The sequence below is a fragment of the Bufo bufo genome, chromosome 5 (assembly GCF_905171765.1).
Source record: "Bufo bufo chromosome 5, aBufBuf1.1, whole genome shotgun sequence".
Taxonomy (NCBI): domain Eukaryota; kingdom Metazoa; phylum Chordata; class Amphibia; order Anura; family Bufonidae; genus Bufo; species Bufo bufo.
Genome location: NC_053393.1, coordinates 10,896,601 through 10,916,286, shown reverse-complemented (window position 1 = coordinate 10,916,286; position 19,686 = coordinate 10,896,601). Strand labels below are relative to the sequence as shown.

The following is a 19,686-nucleotide window of genomic DNA, read 5'->3' as shown; positions in this document are numbered from 1 at the left end:
TCCGTAAAAATCATGCGGACGTCTGAATGGAGCCTTACAGGGGCATGATCAATGACTGTGGTGATCACCCCATATAGACTCCCTGATCACCCCCCTGTCATTGATCACCCCCCTGTAAAGCTCCATTCAGATGTCCGCATGATTTTTACGGATCCACTGATAGACTGATCGGATCCGTAAAAATCATACGGACGTCTGAATGCAGCCTTACAGGGGCATGATCAATGACTGTGGTGATCACCCCATATAGACTCCCTGATCACCCCCCTGTCATTGATTACCCCCCTGTCATTGATCACCCCCCCCTGTCATTGATCACCCCCCCCTGTCATTGATCACCCCCCCCCCTGTCATTGATCACCCCCCCCCCTGTCATTGATCACCCCCCCCCCCTGTCATTGATCACCCCCCCTGTCATTGATCACCCCCCCTGTCATTGATCACCCCCTGCCTCTGTAAGGCTGCATTCAGACATTTTTTTGGCCCAAGTTAGCGGAATTTTTTTTTTTTTCGTACAAAGTCTCATATTCCACTAACTTGTGACAAAAAATAAAATCTCACATGAACTCACCATACCCCTCACGGAATCCAAATGCGTAAAAATTTTTAGACATTTATATTCCAGACCCTAGAATGCCAGGGCAGTATAAATACCCCACATGTGACCCCATTTCGGAAAGAAGACACCCCCAGGTATTCCGTGAGGGGCATATTGAGTCCATGAAAGATTGAAATTTTTGTCCCAAGTTAGCGGAACGGGAGACTTTGTGAGAAAAAAATAAAAAATATCAATTTCCGCTAACTTGTGCCAAAAAAAAAAAATTTCTATGAACTCGCCATGCCCCTCATTGAATACCTTGGGGTGTCTTCTTTCCAAAATGGGGTCACATGTGGGGTATTTATACTGCCCTGGCATTCTAGGGGCCCCAAAGCGTGAGAAGAAGTCTGGTATCCAAATGTCTAAAAATGCCCTCCTAAAAGGAATTTGGGCCCCTTTGCGCATCTAGGCTGCAAAAAAGTGTCACACATCTGGTATCGCCGTACTCAGGAGAAGTTGGGCAATGTGTTTTGGGGTGTCATTTTACATATACCCATGCTGGGTGAGATAAATATCTTGGTCAAATGCCAACTTTGTATAAAAAAATGGAAAAAGTTGTCTTTTGCCAAGATATTTCTCTCACCCAGCATGGGTATATGTAAAAAGACACCCCAAAACACATTCCCCAACGTCTCCTGAGTACGGAGATACCAGATGTGTGACACTTTTTTGCAGCCTAGGTCGGCAAAGGGGCCCACATTCCAAAGAGCACCTTTCGGATTTCACTCGTCATTTTTTACAGAATTTGATTTCAAACTCCTTACCACACATTTGGGCCCCTAGAATGCCAGGGCAGTATAACTACCCCACAAGTGACCCCATTTTGGAAAGAAGAGACCCCAGGGTATTCGCTGATGGGCATAGTGAGTTCATGGAAGTTTTTATTTTTTGTCACAAGTTAGTGGAATATGAGACTTTGTAAGAAAAAAAAAAAAAAGAAAAAAAATCATCATTTTCCGCTAACTTGTGACAAAAAATAAAAAGTTCTATGAACTCACTATGCCCATCAGCGAATACCTTAGGGTGTGTACTTTCCGAAATGGGGTCATTTGTGGGGTGTTTGTACTGTCTGGCCATTGTAGGACCTCAGGAAACATGACAGGTGCTCAGAAAGTCAGAGCTGCTTCAAAAAGCGGAAATTCACATTTTTGTACCATAGTTTGTAAACCCTATAACTTTTACCCAAACCATTTTTTTTTTACCCAAACATTTTTTTTTAATCAAAGACATGTAGAACAATAAATTTAGAGCAAAATTTATATATGGATGTCGTTTTTTTTTGCAAAATTTTACAACTGAAAGTGAAAAATATCATTTTTTTGCAAAAAAATCGTTAAATTTCGATTAATAACAAAAAAAGTAAAAATGTCAGCAGCAAAGAAATACCACCAAATGAAAGCTCTATTAGTGAGAAGAAAAGGAGGTAAAATTCATTTGGGTGGTAAGTTGCATGACCGAGCAATAAACGGTGAAAGTAGTGTAGGTCAGAAGTGTAAAAAGTGGCCTGGTCTTTCAGGGTGTTTAAGCACTGGGGGCTGAGGTGGTTAAAGGACTTGTGGGTCTTTGAAATGTTTTTAAATTGAATAAATTGCGATCCCAATCTCCCTACACTGTCTATCCCTTCCTAAGCACAGCTCTCCCTGACTCGCAATGAGCCGAACCCGCGTCATCGAGTGCTATATAGCACCCGATGACGCGTTCCGGCCAGCCAATCACTGTAATGCTAGCGGCCAACATGGCTACTGGCATTACAGTGAGGGCAGTACTTAGCTGAACGTTTATTGGCTGCTTAGCAGCCGCGAAACGTGCGTGGAGGACACTCGAACATGGTGCTCGAGCACATGTGGTACTCGGCCGAGTTCCGCCATGTTACCGAGCATAGTGATGTTCGAGCCGAACAAGTATTCGGCCGAGCATGCTCGCTCATCACTAATGTACTGTGTTTTGGAGTTGTAGTATCTTGGGGTCCTCTGGGATCTATTTTTTCCTAGTTCTTCTGTACCGACTGCCACCTCTTCTTGTGCGTCGTCTTCTAGAGATAGATTCTGGTTCTCTAAAAAAAAAAGCCTGAAGTTGATACTGTATCACTCTTTGTCTTTGTTTTTATGTTCCTGTTAGTGTCCTTCATGGTATTTGGGGTCTTTTTCTGCGCTCTCAGTTATGCGTGTAGATTCCCATGTATGGATATTCCGTTTAAATACTCTAAAACCAAATAGCTTGAACGTGGATTTCAGGGTTACGGTAGGAATGATGAGTTGAAGTCCCTGACATTTTGATCCCGTTAGAAATCTCCAACATCTTACTATTAGAGCTAGTGAATAAGTGCATCAATATATGCTAAAAAAAAAATGTTTATTATGGTGATTATTTTTATATTTTTGTAGCATTGAAGATTCTTATCATGGAAGATAGATGCCTTGGTTTGTAACGTCAACTTTTAAAAGTGTATATCAATTTGGATAGTTAGGGGCACATATTATAAATGATGTTTTATTATATGCTTGTGAGGGGTTAGTGATATATGTGCCGGCATACATACATAATTCCTCTGGGTAGCCATTTTGTATGCTTCTGGCCTATGTAAAAGAACAGTGAACTCTCATCTTCCTGAAGCCTGGGTCAAGTATGATATAGATGGACACTTTTATTACCACTACTCTGTGAGGCCGGCTATAAAAGGTCATAAAGGCTATACCAGGCCCAGCTCATCCTGTCCTATAAGATAAAGATCAGCTCGCTGTCAAGCCTGGCTGGAGCGTGACGTCATTAATTTCCAGGTCTGGTTTGAGGAGAGCTAATAGCCCTTAATTAGCTCTGGGCATAAAACCAGTCCACTTTCATATTTCATTTATGAATCAACTTATGCCCTTTCTGACACCAGATCCAGGCTCTACAGAGTATTGTGGTTAATTGGGTATCAAATATGACCAGAGGATGTGATTCTGTAGCTCACCTATGGGTGGTAGAAGAACTACAGGTCCCAGCATTACCGTGTGTGGTCTCATTCTGTATGTAAATAAATAAGGATCGCAAATATGTATTCTGTATAAAAATATGCCGATGTATCAGGGAGATACGGGCTTAAGTATAATCCTCATTGTAGGAACTGAACTTTGATGGGGTAATAAAACCCTTGGAGGCCAATCCCTGGGCTTCACAGTCACTCTGCTGCCATTGGCTGACAGGAGTAAGTCTCCTGCCCATGGCAGAGTTCATAAAAATCCGTGCACAAGGAGAGAGGAGAGAGACCCATGGAACATCACCGGACACTTAATTGGACATTGATGGCATATCCCTGTATCAGAAGAACTTTGAGGGTCTCCCCTGATACATACTGAACTGGGTTTGCAAGGATTCAAAAAGGACATATGAACGACCATCTGAAACCCTCCAGAGAAACTAAGTATTCTTTCATCTTTTTCCCTTTCATTTGAACTGTCGTGATTATTTATATTGTTATTATTATTCTGTAGATTTATAGTCATTTTCATTAGATTTGTATGCACTGCTTTTTACCTCTTATTAAAGATTATAAAATCTAAGTGGCCAAGTCGTCCATATTCTAAGCTGCTGAACAACGTACCTTGCCTTTGAAGAGACGTTACCAGGTAGTTAGTTAAATTGCATTTAGGAATTGTAGCTGGGGTGATTGACTGCGGTTGGTCAGTAAGTGATATCCGGTTCATCCACTGATCTGTGTGATAGTGAATGACCCGGATAGTCGGCTCGTGGGCCGGGAACCCACATGGTGGCAGTTACCGAAGTGTAGTGGGGGGGTGTTAGCCGAATGGTAATACCCCGGTCACGTGAGGTCTCTGTGTGTGCGCAGACTCCGTCACAGACCACTACGTCACAGCTGTGGGATCCGGAGCGATCGGATCCATAGTTCGTGACAATATATATTACAAGTGTTGTTTAATAAAGCCTGTGAGGGGTTAAAAAAAATAAAAAATAATAGTTGGATGCTGGTGCCGATCTCGTTCCGTTCACGCAATCATGTGTTTTACATTGGTGAGTGCGATGAGAACTTGATCGGTAGTTGCCCAACAGTGTATATTTTATTGCTGAAATAGCATAGTATTGTGATGTACGATCGGTAAATAGTATTGCCCATCTCCTTACCCACAAACAAGATGGCGTCTGTGAAGAGTAAGAGGTGCGGCAATAAGAGCTTGAGCATGTGCGGTGGAGGATGCATGACACCGAGGCCTAGGCATAGCGCTCCTGTGCCGACTCCATGATGTAAATCACCACCAGGGCTTCGCCTTCTTTTCTATAAGGATGTATAGCCAAGTATGCGTTTAATGTTTTTAACTAAAAACATCATGCACTTTATGGGTTTAGAAAATTGATCATGCATAGCGCGTTTGCACAGTATTTGTTTATCCACATTATACAGTAAGAGCGTGATATCCATTACAGGATAAAAGAATCATGTTTATTGGCACCAGAGTTAAGAATCATGTCTATGGACACTAGATTTATGTTTGATTATGGGAATGATTATTTTGAGGAAGTGATACACATGTAATGAATTAATAATCACTGATTAATTAAGAGTGATATATACTGTATACACACACACACACTCTACAGAGGACAGTATATTGCTACAGAGGGATCTGGATAGATTGGAGGCTTGGGCAGAGAAGTGGCAGATTAGGTTTAACACTGACAAATGTAATGTCATGGGAAGGAAAAATGCAAGTCACCTATATATACCAGTAACACTGGTGTGGACAGCAAACTAAGCTGTAGAAACCAGTGTCAGGCAGCTGCTGCCAAGGCCAATAAGATGATGGGTTGCATTAAAAAGGGGCATAGACGCCTGTGATGTGAACATATTGTTACGATAGGACATCCTCTGCGTCTGGAGGTATGATGGTTTCTACACAAACATAGAAGAGGATTCTTTACGGTAAGAGCAGTGAAACTCTCTGCCTGTGGAGGTGGCGATTGTGAGTTCACTAAAAGAGTCGAAGAGGGGCCTGGATGTATTTCTGGAGTGTAATATTACGTCCTAGTTACTAGAGAGGGGTCGTTGATCCAGGGAGTTATTCTGGTGCCTGATTGGAGTCAGGAAGGAAATCCTTCCTCTAAAGTGAGGAAAATTGGTTTCTAACTCTCAGGATTTTTTGCCATCCTCTGGATCAGGATGACAGGCTGAACTGGATGTTCCTATGCAATCTCTAAATTGTGTGAACCTCCACAATCTACTCCAGCTCTGGATCCTTATTATATGAATATACATATGTGGAGCCCAACCTACTGTTCAACCCATTATCAGGAGAAGACCAGCAATGCAACACAGCTCAAGAGAGGGATGCTTGATACCATCACAAAAAGGAGGGAGGCCATAATGTCACATGTATCGTAATAATGCCACCACTAGTAGTCCAGACCGACCACAATTTAAAGGTTTTTTTCTGAGTTTTTAATACTGATGACCTATCCTCAATAGGTCATCAGTAGCTGATCAGTGGGCTCCAACACCCGGGACCCCCGCTGACCAGCTGTTTGAAAAGGCAGTGGCGCTCTTGTGTTCTGCTTTTCCTAGGCCAGTGAAGACATTCATCGATCACATGACCTAGGCATAGCTCAGCCCCATTGAAGTGAATGCGGCTGAGCCCGATACAAAGCACAACCGCTATACAATGTACGCCACTGTGCTTGGCATCGTGCTCACAGGAGTGCCACTGGATAACGACCTGTCCAGAAGATAGGTCATCAGTTAAAAAATCCTCGAGAACCCTTTTAAGCCTCATGGGGTTTAGGTTTGTAAAGATCACTTTTTTTTCCTCTTTTTCTGTTCCTCTGACAGAACAGAATAGAAGAAAAATAAATGCAGATGTGAAGTCAGCCTAAGAAGGTCTAAGCACAGGGTCAGTGATGTCCATACCTTGCACATCTGGTAAATGGGCCATTAGCGTTAGCATGAATTTTAGGGTGGCAGATGTTGTATCAACTCCTCCTGCCAAAAATCCTACAGCCACCACGAGGAGACTGGTGTCACAAAAATCTGGATCCGGCTCGTGTTCCACCTGAGGAAGCAAAGAACATCCGGTCAGGAATGTGATTATTATACTGGATTTGTCTTCATTATGGTTCAAGTGACAGATTAGATTCACTCTTCAGGACCAGTGTCCGCACAGACCAGTGCCCAGGCTTGTCCAGCAGGAGGTGGGGCAGACAGAAGGCTTGTAGGTTATGATCATTCTTACTATAATAGAAATGATTAGTCCATGTGCTGACTTCATGCAGGAGTTCTGTATCTACACAGCATCTGAACAAGCAGAGCTCACACGGGAATGTCGGAATGTGATTGTCTACAAGCGGTCAACAAGCAGAATATTTCATAGGCACAAACCTCCCTGGGCCCCTCCATTCCAGCACTGCAGCCCTTTCCTCCATGTCAGGCTTTGCTGACTACAGCAGTGTGTGTCCTTATATCCCACGTGCAGTGGTCACATGCGATATAGGGACACGTCTATTACGAGCAGCAGGCATCTCCTCCCCATTTCTCACAAACCTTGCAACGTCTTACAGCTGAATCTGGTTTTGTTAGTCAGTTTGCTGGGAGGGTTTTTATTGTTATGCTTTTAAAAATATAATTAGTTTCTGTGCCTTTTTGCTGTGTTTAGCGATAGCTCTGTTCATTTTGTTTCCAGTGTCTTGAATCTTAGTCCATTGGCTTAGTTTCAGTCGGGATCTTGGGAGTCCTGGGAATCTTATTGTAGTCTTTATTGTAGGGGTGTTTGCTGTGGGTTCGCCTTTCTGTAATTTGATTATTCTGGCTTTTTGATTGGACTTGGCATTTTCGGTTTTATTCCTCTTGCCTACATCCATCGTTCTCCACCTGTATCCTACTGCTTTCTGCCATCTGTTCCTTTGCCGGACTCCATCTCCCAATTCTGTTGCCATCTTCATCCAGATTTCAGTCTTCTATCAATAGGTTTGTTGCCTTATTCGAATATCAACATTTTGGTCAGTGATTTTCATCAGCGATTGTGAACCAAAACCAGGATTGGAGCCTCCAACGGACAAAGTGTAAGGGAAAGATCTGCACCTGTTCTGTGTTCAGACCCATACCTGGTTTTAACTTAAAATCACTGATGGGAATCACTGACCAAACTTCAAATGTGTGAATAAGGTCTTATTCTGTATTTGTTGCCCGTCAATCTGATACCAGTTCAGATATCTTTTCTTGTGGTCCACAGGTACCGTATCTGAGAAGTAAGAGTCATGTATTAGGAAATGGGAAAAGTGACTGGTATAAGATGAAGTCATCTTCTGCCATTTTGTAAGCAACCAGAATCTAGACAAGTCATCACGGCAGCCAAGAAATGACATCATGTCTGCAGTGAAAGGAGGGATAGGAGCGCTGGAGCTGGAATGGAAAGGATTATTTTTATTATTCTAATAGTTTTAATGTCTTTAATAAATAAAAATATACAGACAGTTTATTTTTTCCCCTATGCAAAGTGTCTCTAGGCAGGAACCTCTGAGGAGGTTGGGAGTGGCAATAGTAGCTCTAAGGACGCCTTCACACGTGGCAGGAAATTCTGCGAATGAAAATCAGTTCCATTAATTTGAATGGTGCAGCGAACGCATGGATTTCTGCAAGCCTCATTTAGGTGAATGGAACAGATTTTCAGTCGTGGAGTCCTAATTGGTGCAGCATGTAGCAGCTCACGTAGCTGTGCTCAGGCTTGTGCTCACTTGAATGTGAAGTGAATGGAGACAATAGGCCCATAGAATGTAATAAATAAGGTCTCAACTAAAATTGATGTTGATCTTGTAGTACGGCAAAAGCACAGTTCAAAAGGCTGTATTTTCCTAGTAGTTTTGCATAGGTAGCACGACTGGTGGTGGTGGTGGTAGTTCTCTTCCTCTCTAATGCATTACTCAGTCTCTCCCAGTAATCACAGGCATGCAAATCCATTCTTACTGACAAGTTCCGAAGTCCCCGAGCTGAAGGATGAAGATTTTAGATCTGGATGGCCAGTTCGCCTCCAAGTGTGTTGGGTGTGCTACCGATATTACCTTCCACAGCAGATCTGTCCCAACGCCATAAACGAGCGGTACTTTACGGACATTTGCTGGCACAAACTTGATGTGATTCTAAACAGTCTCAAGATTTCCCTTCTTTCTCTCAAGGGTACTGTAGTTGGCTTAGTTTAGGAAACTGGAGTTTTTCAAAACAAAGCTTCTCCTTTTAAGTCTAGCGAACAGGAGCTCTCAAACTTCTTGCCCCTTACTCTCCTTAACTAGAACTCATCTACCATCACCAGGAAGGGGGGGGGGGGGGAAGCAGTCCATCACTCTAGCAACAAGGCTGGAATACCAATCTTAACTACTTGTGACCCACAAATTACCATTTTGGATACAGAGAACACAAAGTATAGAGCATTTTAACATCTGCAGGATCACCATGAAATTAACACTTGGCAGTGGCCCCAGCACTGTCAAGTGTTAGTTTCATGGTGATCCTGCAGATGCTAAAATGTCCATTGCCTGGTTTACATTGAACAACCAGGGAACGTTGAACATTTCCCGCTCTGAAGCATTTAAAATTGTAAATGAAGTTCGGAAAAGCAACACAGGCTATAAATTTACAATTGCAGTAAAATGGATTAGGCAAAAATTTGAGGTCATGTGGGTTACATCTCAGCAGACCCTCATTAATCCCATTACCTCCTTCATCTTCAGTAGGAAGTGGTCTATGTAATCCTTTGGCGACTTTGGATTAAATTTTTCTTTGTGATACTTTATAGATTTTGTCACATACGTCTCAATATATAGAATGTCTTTAACAGCTTTATGCCTGATGGTCGGGATCTTCAGAAGAACTGGGACCATATTACAGAGCTGTAGAGAGGCCAAGAGGAAAAGATCAACATGTGAATAACATGTATACATTCAGAGTCCAAGAAATTAAGAAAAGACATGAAATCCCTTCAACAATGCTCCCTCTAGGTCTCTGTAGGTAGTGAGCGGTGAGGTCCCTGGACATCGTTCCCGCTAAGTCTTTGTAGGTAGATGGCGAGCAGTGAGGTCACTGGACACTGTTCCCGCTAAGTCTTAGTAGGTGGTGAACAGACAGTGAGATCACTGGACACTGTCTCCGCTAAGTCTTTGTAGGTAGTCGGCGAGCAGTGAGGTCCCTAGACATTGTTCCCGCTAAGTCTTTGTAGGTAGTGAGCGAGCAGTGAGGTCACTGGACACTGTTCCCGCTAAGTCTTTGTAGGTAGTGAGCGAGCAGTGAGGTCACTGGACACTGTTCCCGCTAAGTCTTTGTAGGTAGTGAGCGAGCAGTGAGGTCCCTAGACATTGTTCCCGCTAAGTCTTTGTAGGTAGTGAGCGAGCAGTGAGGTCCCTAGACATTGTTCCCGCTAAGTCTTTGTAGGTAGAGAGCAGAGCAGTGAGGTCACTGGACACTGTTCCCGCTAAGTCTTTGTAGGTAGTCGGCGAGCAGTGAGGTCACTGGACACTGTTCCCGCTAAGTCTTTGTAGGTAGTGAGCGAGCAGTGAGGTCACTGGACACTGTTCCCGCTAAGTCTTTGTAGGTAGTGAACAGACAGTGAGGTCACTGGACACTGTTCCCGCTAAGTCTTTGTAGGTAGTCGGCGAGCAGTGAGGTCACTGGACACTGTTCCCGCTAAGTCTTTGTAGGTAGTGAGCGAGCAGTGAGGTCCCTAGACATTGTTCCCGCTAAGTCTTTGTAGGTAGTTGGCGAGCAGTTAGGTCACTGGACACTGTTCCCGCTAAGTCTTTGTAGGTAGTGAGCGAGCAGTGAGGTCCCTGGACATTGTTCCCGCTAAGTCTTTGTAGGTAGTGAGCGAGCAGTGAGGTCCCTGGACACTGTTCCCGCTAAGTCTTTGTAGGTAGTGAGCGAGCAGTGAGGTCCCTGGACATTGTTCCCGCTAAGTCTTTGTAGGTAGTGAGCGAGCAGTGAGGTCACTGGACACTGTTCCCGCTAAGTCTTTGTAGGTAGTCGGCGAGCAGTGAGGTCCCTGGACATTGTTCCCGCTAAGTCTTTGTAGGTAGTCGGCGAGCAGTGAGGTCCCTGGACATTGTTCCCGCTAAGTCTTTGTAGGTAGTGAGCGAGCAGTGAGGTCACTGGACACTGTTCCCGCTAAGTCTTTGTAGGTAGTGAGCGAGCAGTGAGGTCACTGGACACTGTTCCCGCTAAGTCTTTGTAGGTAGTGAACAGACAGTGATGTCACTGGACATTGTTTCCTCTAAACCAGGCAACCCAAATCAGTCAGGCAAATAAGTGATACCATAATTAGCTATGTTAGTTAACGGGTTTCTAAAAAGATCCCAGAAGTCTATGGCAGAGAAGTGGTTAATGGCTGTGACCATGATGATCTAGGGCAGGGGTTTATAATTGCACCTGGGAATCTAGAACAGAGAAGAAAACTGGTATTAAAAGGGATCTGTCACCACTGGTGTGCTGCCATAACTAAGGACAGACCAAACTGGTAACGGATCCCCTTATGAAACCCCTGCACCTTTAGTTAAAATCCAGCTCTGGAGCTGTTCAGTGCACAGAGGTCAATAATGTGCCCTCAAGCGGGGAGGGGGGCAGTAAGAGCCAGGTCATCCTGATTATGAGGAATGATTAAGAGTACCTGTCACTCACATTATTGCTGCTAAAGCGGTATTCATTTTTTTCAGTTTGTTTATATAATGGGGAATAATATACCTTGATTTACAATTTTGCTTGCATACTTTTCTTATATCAGGTTATTGACCCCTAGCTACACAGCATGATGGTATAGCCCATGAATCAGTCAGTTCTGTGTAATGCATCCATGGCGTCAGTCATGTGACCAGGGCCGGCCTTTGGGGTGTGCGGGCTGTGCGGCCGCACAGGGCGCCATAGCAACAGGGGTGCCGGGCGGCCGACAGCCCGCCGTGACGCGAATCTTTATTCTGCAGGGCCTGCGGGCGGGCGGCGGACTTACACAGCCACACTCACAGTGTGACACTGCGCTCCGATCCGGACTGAAGTGGTGAGGAGGGGGCGGGGCTCGGGGCCGCTCTGAGCTCCGCTCTGCTGCCTGGCTGGCCTGCCTGCTGTCTCTTTAAGAGAGCAGACCAGTGGCTGCTGGAGCGTAGCCACTGAGCTCCGCCCCCAGAGAGAAGACGGAGCGCGCCCAGCCAGCAGACACAGCAAGGCCCACGCGGCAGCCGGCAGCACTACAGCTAGAGAACATATAGGTATTTTTTATTTGCAGAAATGATTATGATTTATGTGAATGTGCCAACAGTGCCATGGGGGATGGGGGGGACGGGACAGAGATGTGCTGATGCTGCCCAAGTGGAGGGGACAGGGAGAAGTGTGCCAATGCCATGGTGACTGGGGGGGGACAGAGTCTCTGTTGCCCCCCCCCAAGTCACCATGGCATTGGCATATTTCTCCCTGTCCCCTCCAGATGGGCAGCATCAGCACATCTCTGTCCCCCCCCACCCGCATCACCATGGCATTGGCACATTTCTCCTCCAGATGGGCAGCATCAGCACATCTCAGACTCTGCCCCCCCAGTCACCATGGCATTGGCACATTTCTCCCTGTCCCCTCCAGATGGGCAGCATCAGCACATCTCTGTCCCCACCCCCGCGTCACCATGGCATTGGCACATTTTTCCTCCAGATGGGCAGCATCAGCACATCTCTGTCCCACCCCCGCCCCCGCGTCACCATGGCATTGGCACATTTCTCCTCCAGATGGGCAGCATCAGCACATCTCTGTCACAGAGATGTGCTGATGCTGCCCATCTGGAGGGGACAGGGAGAAATGTGCCAATGCCATTGTGACGCGGGGGTGGGGGTGGGGGGGGCAGGGATGTGCTGATGCTGACCATCTGGAGGGGACAGGGAGAAATGTGTGACCACTGAAAGGGTGTGGTCACTCAGGGGTGTGGTTACTGAGGGGGCGTGGTCACTATGGGGCGCTGTAAAGCTTTCTCGCACAGGGCGCCTAAAGGCCTAAGGCCGGCCCTGCATGTGACACCCCACTGACATTCAGCAAGCAACATGGAATAACTATATAGGAGTAATGGTAAAACTATTGTGGCCATTACAACTACTTCACTGTATGTGTGTTTACATGGCTGCCTGTTTCTAGGAGATTTGTAAAATGGCTGCCTGTCTCTAGGGGATGCGGTCAAGTTGTTAATAAAGTTAACTGTTAAAAAAAAAATATTACAAACAGGACAATGTTATATGGGCTTCTACACAGACTGATATAATATGGAGCTGCTGCAGGCACTAATACTGTATACATATGTGCCGAATCTCAATAAACTGCTGTATATCTGTTAGATATCTGGACAGTTACCTGTCCTATGTTACAAGAGGTTCTCATAACACCTTGATTATAACTATACATGGGGCATAGAGGCAAATGATAGGAGAGGGACACCGACCAAATTTGATATGCAGGAGCCCCATACCTCTGATATCATTTAAAGTTTGAACCTATGCTTCATGTATAATTACTAAGTGCTATACTGTTATTTTGTGCCCGAGCATGTGGTTAGATTTAGGACATGCACGCTGGTGGACATGGTTGAATTTATCATTAGGGATGAGCGAACCTGAACTTTGAGAGTTCGGGTACCTGGACCTTTTTACCGAAGTCTGGATGATTAATATTTTCCATTATAACATTGTTATATCGGAAAATAGCATTCTTAAGACAGAATGCAAAACAATATGGCCATTTAGGGGTTTAAAAAAACAACACACCACTCACCTCGTCCACTCGATTGCGCTGCAGCAGCTTCTTCTATCTTCACTGAACAGGACCTGCCCAAAGAACCAGCGATGTGCGCGATGAAGTCACCGCGCTCCCTTGTGGTGACATCACGCATATCGCAGGTTCTGTTCAGTGAAGATAGAATAAGCTGCTGCAGCGCAATCAAGTGCATAAGGTGAGGATTTTTTTAACCCCTAAATGCCCATATTGGCTTGTATTCTGTCTTCCGAAAGCCATTTTCAGATATAATGGAAAATAATAAAGTGAAGTTTGGGTCCCAAACCCAAACTTTGACCTGAAGTTCCACAGGTTCGACTCATCTCTATCATATGGAGGGTGGTCCCGTCCCAGTGTCGTAGGTGTGCATCTGTTCTTGTACTGCATGTTTGGTTCAGATTAACTATACAATAAAGATGTGATTTGATACGTTTTACATTGTTTGTTTATTTTGGTATTTTTGCTCAGTGATAGTTTTATTTACGAGTATTTGTCCATGCCTAGTTTTATTGGTGGGTCTATTGTATATAGCAAGAATCCAAAAATAGAATAAAATAACAAGGGGGGGTGATGCTGGGAGAGTCCCTTGTAGAGAAGGATTGGGGCACCAATAAACGTAGATCATAGATGAAGTAACAGCATACAATACAATAAGCTGCTTCTAAGGCTAACCGGATATTGTCATGCATTAAAGGAGGCATGGACTCGCAGGGCAGAGATGTAATATTACCACTTTACAAAGCTTTGGTGCTGAAAGGATGCCCTGGAGCTGTAAAGAGTACAAAGGAGAGAGACCAAACTGATTAGGGACATGGAGGGTCCTAAGGGTCCTTTACATGGGCAGAGAATCAGAACAGAGAAAATCCTCTGTTACTTCGGAGAGCCATCGTCTTTTCATTATTGGATACTGGTTTATAGGACTGATTGTTCAAGGTCCCTCATAAATGGAAGCTTCGCAACATCTTACAATATGATGACATAAAAAACATGTAAAACTCCAGGTCCCCTTTAACTATAAAGTATCCAGATTATCTGGAGGAAACAGTATGAAATAGCGTAATATAATGATAGCCCACCGTACTCAGTGGAGAATTGACCCCTTTTATATATCTGGACGCAGACAAGAGAAGTTCATGTAGGGTTTTATCCTGGTAATCAAAGTGCTCCCCAAATGCCAAAACAGTGATGTTGTTTCCTAAAGCGCAGGACAGGCTCATCGTTGGGTTGAAGGGTTTCCCTGCAGAGAAAGAAAGAATGTGATATAATGAGATCTCCAGTCACCATTGACCTCTGCCGCTGATCAGATCCACATATATTATTAGAGCATGAATGAATCAAGCAGAGTGAAAATAACCAGCAAGTGCCCAATAGAGATGTCCCGAATAGTTCGCCGGCGAATAGTTCCCGGCGAACATAGCTTGTTCGCGTTCGCTTCGGCGGGCGAACATATGCGATGTTCGGTCCACCCCCTATACATGATCATTGAGTAAACTTTGACCCTGTACCTCAGTCAGCAGACACATTCCAGCCAATCAGCAGCAGACCCTCCCTCCCAGACCCTCCCACCTCCTGGACAGCATCCATTTTAGATTCATTCGGAATCTGCATTCTCAGTGAGAGGAGGGAGAGTGCTGCTGATCTAATAGGGAAAGCGTTAGCTAGGGCAGTGTTCTGTGTCCACAGACTCATCTGCTGTAAGAACAGCGTCCTGACATCACCCCAAAAAGCCCATTTTAGGGCTGGTACATCAGTCTGCTTTTTTTAATTTTTTAATATTTATAAACACTCCCCTAAAGAATTATTAGGAACACCATACTAATACGGTGTTGGACCCCCTTTTGCCTTCAGAACTGCCTTAATTCTACGTGGCATTGATTCCACAAGGTGCTGATAGCATTCTTTAGAAATGTTGGCCCATATTGATAGGATAGCATCTTGCAGTTGATGGAGATTTGAGGGATGCACATCCAGGGCACGAAGCTCCCGTTCCACCACATCCCAAAGATGCTCTATTGGGTTGAGATCTGGTGACTGTGGGGGCCATTTTAGTGCAGTGAACTCATTGTCATGTTCAGAAAACCAATTTAAAGCTTTGTGACATGGTGCATTATCCTGCTGGAAGTAGCCATCAGAGGATGGGTACATGTTCTCATTCTGTTTACGCCAAATTCAGACTCTACCATTTGAATGTCTCAACAGAAATCGAGACTCATCAGACCAGGCAACATTTTTCCAGTCTTCAACAGTCCAATTTTGGTGAGCTCGTGCAAATTGTAGCCTCTTTTTCCTATTTGTAGGGGAGATGAGTGGTACCCGGTGGGGTCTTCTGCTGTTGTAGCCCATCTGCCTCAAGGTTGTGCGTGTTGTGGCTTCACAAATGCTTTGCTGCAGACCTCGGTTGTAACGAGTGGTTATTTCAGCCAACGTTGCTCTATCAGCTTGAATCAGTCGGCCCATTCTCCTCTGACCTCCAGCATCCACAAGGCATTTTTGCCCACAGGACTGCTGCATACTGGATGTTTTTCCCTTTTCACACCATTCTTTTTTAACCCCTAGAAATGGTTGTGCGTGAAAATCCCAGTAACTGAGCAGATTGTGAAATACTCAGACCGGCCCGTCTGGCACCAACAACCATGCCACGCTCAAAATTGCTTAAATCACCTTTCTTTCCCATTCTGACATTCAGTTTGGAGTTCAGGAGATTGTCTTGACCAGGACCACAACCCTTAATGCATTGAAGCAACTGCCATGGGATTGGTTGACTAGATAATTGCATTAATGAGAAATAGAACAGGTGTTCCTAATAATTCTTTAGGTGAGTGTATATTGCAGTTGCCTGCCCGTGTTGTTTGAGAGGCTGCAGGATCAGTCACAGACAGTACTCTGTGCACTCCATTCATACAGGGTGTCACTCACTCACAAATACCTTTTAGATAAAAAAAAATAATAATATTTTTCTGTGATATAATCCCAGTTGCAAGCCAGTGTGTGTCTGGCCCACACAGATTGTACTGTGCCCACTACTTATATAGGGTGGCACAGTACCTTGCATGCATAGTAACACTTATTTTAAAAAAAATATGACAGGCAGAGGCAGGCCACCCCGCAGGGGCCATCGTGGTCATGGTGCCGTGATTTCCACTGGCCCTGGAATAATAATAGTTGACTGGCTTACACAGGACACCCAATCTTCAACAGCTTCCGCTAAGAACCTTGACGCACCATCCTCCTCCAGCTCTCAAGTTACCACTCTCCCGGCTGCCGCCACCACCACCACTATCACCACAGCCGCTTCAATGGATCCCTCAGAGGAGTTATTTACACATCAGTTGGATGAAATTAGTGATGCAAAACCATTATTGCCAAAGGATGTAGATAACAGGGATATGTCTCAGTCAGGCAGCATTACACACATGGACGTACAGTGTGATGATGTTGTACCCGCTGCTGCTTCCTTTGCTGAGGTGTCAGATACAAGTGAAGTGGTTGATTATGACGATGTGTCCGTGGATGCCACGTGGGTGCCTGCTCGAAGAGAAGAAGAAGAGGGGGAAGGTTCAGAAGGGGAGACAGAGAGAAGGAGGTCGTCGCAAGGAGCTAGTGGCACAGTCAGACAGCATGTATCGGCACCCGGGGTCAGCCAGACAGCACGCCAATCAACGCATGCTGTTGCCACCACCAGCATGCCGTCATTGCAGAGCTCAGCAGTGTGGCATTTTTTTTGTGTGTCTGCCTCTGATAACAGCGATGCCATTTGCAACCTGTGCCAAAAGAAACTGAGTCGTAGGAAGTCCAACACCCACCTAGGTACAACTGCTTTGCGAAGGCACATGATCTCACATCACAAACACCTATGGGATCAACACATGATGAGTACAACTAGCACACAAACTCAAAGCCACCATCCTCCTCCTGGTCCAGCATCTTCAGCCATGTCAACCACTGCTGTCCTCCTTGCCCCCTCTCAACCACCCGCCACTCCGCCTCTGAACTTCAGCAGTTCCTGCTCATCTGCCCACAGTCAGGTGTCTGTCAAGGAAATGTTTGAGAGTAAGAAGCCAATGTCACAGAGTCACCCCCTTGCCCGGCTTCTGACAGCTGGCTTGTCGGAACTCTTAGCCCGCCAGCTTTTACCATACAAGCTGTTGGAGTCTGAGGCCTTCAAAAAATTTGTAGCTATTGGAACACCGCAGTGGAAGGTACCCGGCCGAATTTTTTTTTCACAACCTGTACTCTATTGTGGAAAAGGAAGTCATGGCATGTCTGGCACACAGTGTTGGGGGCAAGGGTCCATCTGACCACTGATACCTGGTCTGCAAAGCACGGTCAGGGCAGGTATATCACCTACACTGCACATTGGGTAAACCTGCTGACGGCTGCCAAGCATGGAATGCATGGCTCTGCAGAGGAGTTGGTGACACCACCACGACTTGCAGGCAGGCCTGCTGCCACCTCCTCTACTTCTCCTACTCCATCATCTTCGCTAACCTCCTCGGCTGAGTCCTCTTCTGCTGCTGCATCTTGCTCTACATCAACTGCACCCCCCCAGCTCCCCAGGGGCTATTCCACATCCCGGATACGACAGTGTCACGCCGTCTTGGGGTTGACTTGCCTGAAAGCAGAGAGTCACACCGGACCACCAATCCTGTCCGCCCTGAACTCACAGGTGGATCAGTGGCTGACCCCGCACCAACTGGAGATCGGCAAAGTGGTGTGTGACAACGGAAGCAATTTGTTGGCGGCATTGAATTTGGGCAAGTTGACACATGTGCCGTGCATGGCACATGTGTGTAATCTGATCGCACAACGCTTTGTGCATAAGTACCCAGGCTTACAGGACGTCCTCAAGAAGGCCAGGAAGGTGTGTGGCCATTTCAGGCGTTCCTACACGGCCATGGCACACTTTTCAGATATTTAGCGGCGAAACATGCCAGTGAGGCGCTTGATTTGAGTCAGCCCGACACGTTGGAATTCAACACTCCTAATGTTAGACCGCCTGCTCCAACAAGAAAAAGCCGTCAACGAGTATTTGTATGATTTTTTTGCCACGTTACTGGATGCTCATGCGTCCTTTTGAGGAGGTGACAAACCTAGTCAGTCGTACCGAAGGCACCATCAGCGACATCATCCCATTTGTTTTCTTCCTGGAGTGTGCCCTGCGAAGAGTGCTGGATCAGGCCGTAGAGGTGCGTGAAGAGGAAGAGTTGTGGTCACCATCACCACCAGAAACAGCCTTATCAGCATTGCTTGCTGGACCTGCGGCAACGCTGGAAGAGGAGTCTGAGGAAGAGGAGTCAGAGGAGGAATGTGGCTTTAAGGAGGAGGAAGACCAACCACAGCAGGCATCCCAGGGTGCTCGTTGTCACCTATCTGGTACCCGTGGTGTTGTTCGTGGCTGGGGGGGGGGAAGAACAGACCTTCAATAAGATTAGTGAGGACGAGGAACGGGACATGAGTAGCTCGGCATCCAACCTTGTGCAAATGGGGTCTTTCATGCTGTCATGCCTGTTGAGGGACCCTCGTAAAAAGGCTGAAGGAGAACACCCTGTACTGGGTGGCCACGCTACTAGACCCCCGGTATAAGCAGAAAGTGGCTGAAATATTACTGAATTAACGGAAGTCGGAAAGGATGCAGCAGTTCCAAAACAAGTTAAAAAGTATGCTTTACGCAGCGTATAAGGGTGATGTCACAGCACAACAGGAATCTAACAGGGGAAGAGGTGAAAGTAATCCTCCTCCTCCTACCACGACGGCAAGGACAGGACGCTTTACAGACATGTTGTTGATGGAGGACATGCAGAGCTTTTTAAGTCCTACGCATCGCCACAGCCCTTCTGGGTCCACCCTCAGAGAACGACTCGACCGACAGGTAGCAGACTACCTTGCCTTAAAGGATAACTGTCACATTTAGACCCTAATTTCAATTTTCATATATTTAGTTGCTAATAACATGATATTCCACAATCAGTTACTATTAGACTGACTTACCCCATATTTAATAAGATTCAGCCCTTAGCAACCAGTCTGCATAAAAATGCAATTTCACTATTCAGTTAAGATGGCCGCCACTGCCCTCACCCTGAGGCTAATCCTGCCTGCCCTCACTAGCCAGTAACAATAGCCCCTCAAAAGTGTCAGTAACCAGAGCCCTCCCCCCTAAAGGGTTAATCTCCTGCAGCACAAAGGGGTCCTCTTACCACATGTTGCTTTAATTTATACACTGAGCAGATGGCAGATCTCCTTCCCTGGTCTGCGCTGCTCCTACTCTGCATTCTCCAGCTCTGCTGAGTGAGGGAGCGTCTGCCAAGTGCAGGGACAGGGAGAA

The 19,686-nt window shown here is 45.7% G+C and overlaps 1 protein-coding gene and 1 long non-coding RNA gene across 2 annotated transcripts in view; one reads left to right on the top strand and one right to left on the bottom strand.

The window, feature by feature from the left end:
• LOC121002847 (cytochrome P450 2C39-like) overlaps positions 1–19,686 on the bottom strand; it is a 174,495-nt gene that overhangs the window by 58,383 nt on the left and 96,426 nt on the right. Inside the window, exons 5-7 of the mRNA XM_040434457.1 lie at positions 14,438–14,598; positions 9,293–9,466; positions 6,498–6,639 (exon numbers count right to left, since the gene is read on the bottom strand). Of these exons, the coding sequence (XP_040290391.1) occupies positions 6,498–6,639; positions 9,293–9,466; positions 14,438–14,598 (477 nt within the window). The remainder of the gene's footprint in view (positions 1–6,497; positions 6,640–9,292; positions 9,467–14,437; positions 14,599–19,686) is intronic.
• Positions 9,773–10,796, top strand: LOC121002851. Its single transcript, XR_005779338.1, has 3 exons — positions 9,773–10,289; positions 10,343–10,588; positions 10,695–10,796. It is a non-coding gene; the product is annotated as an uncharacterized LOC121002851 (long non-coding RNA).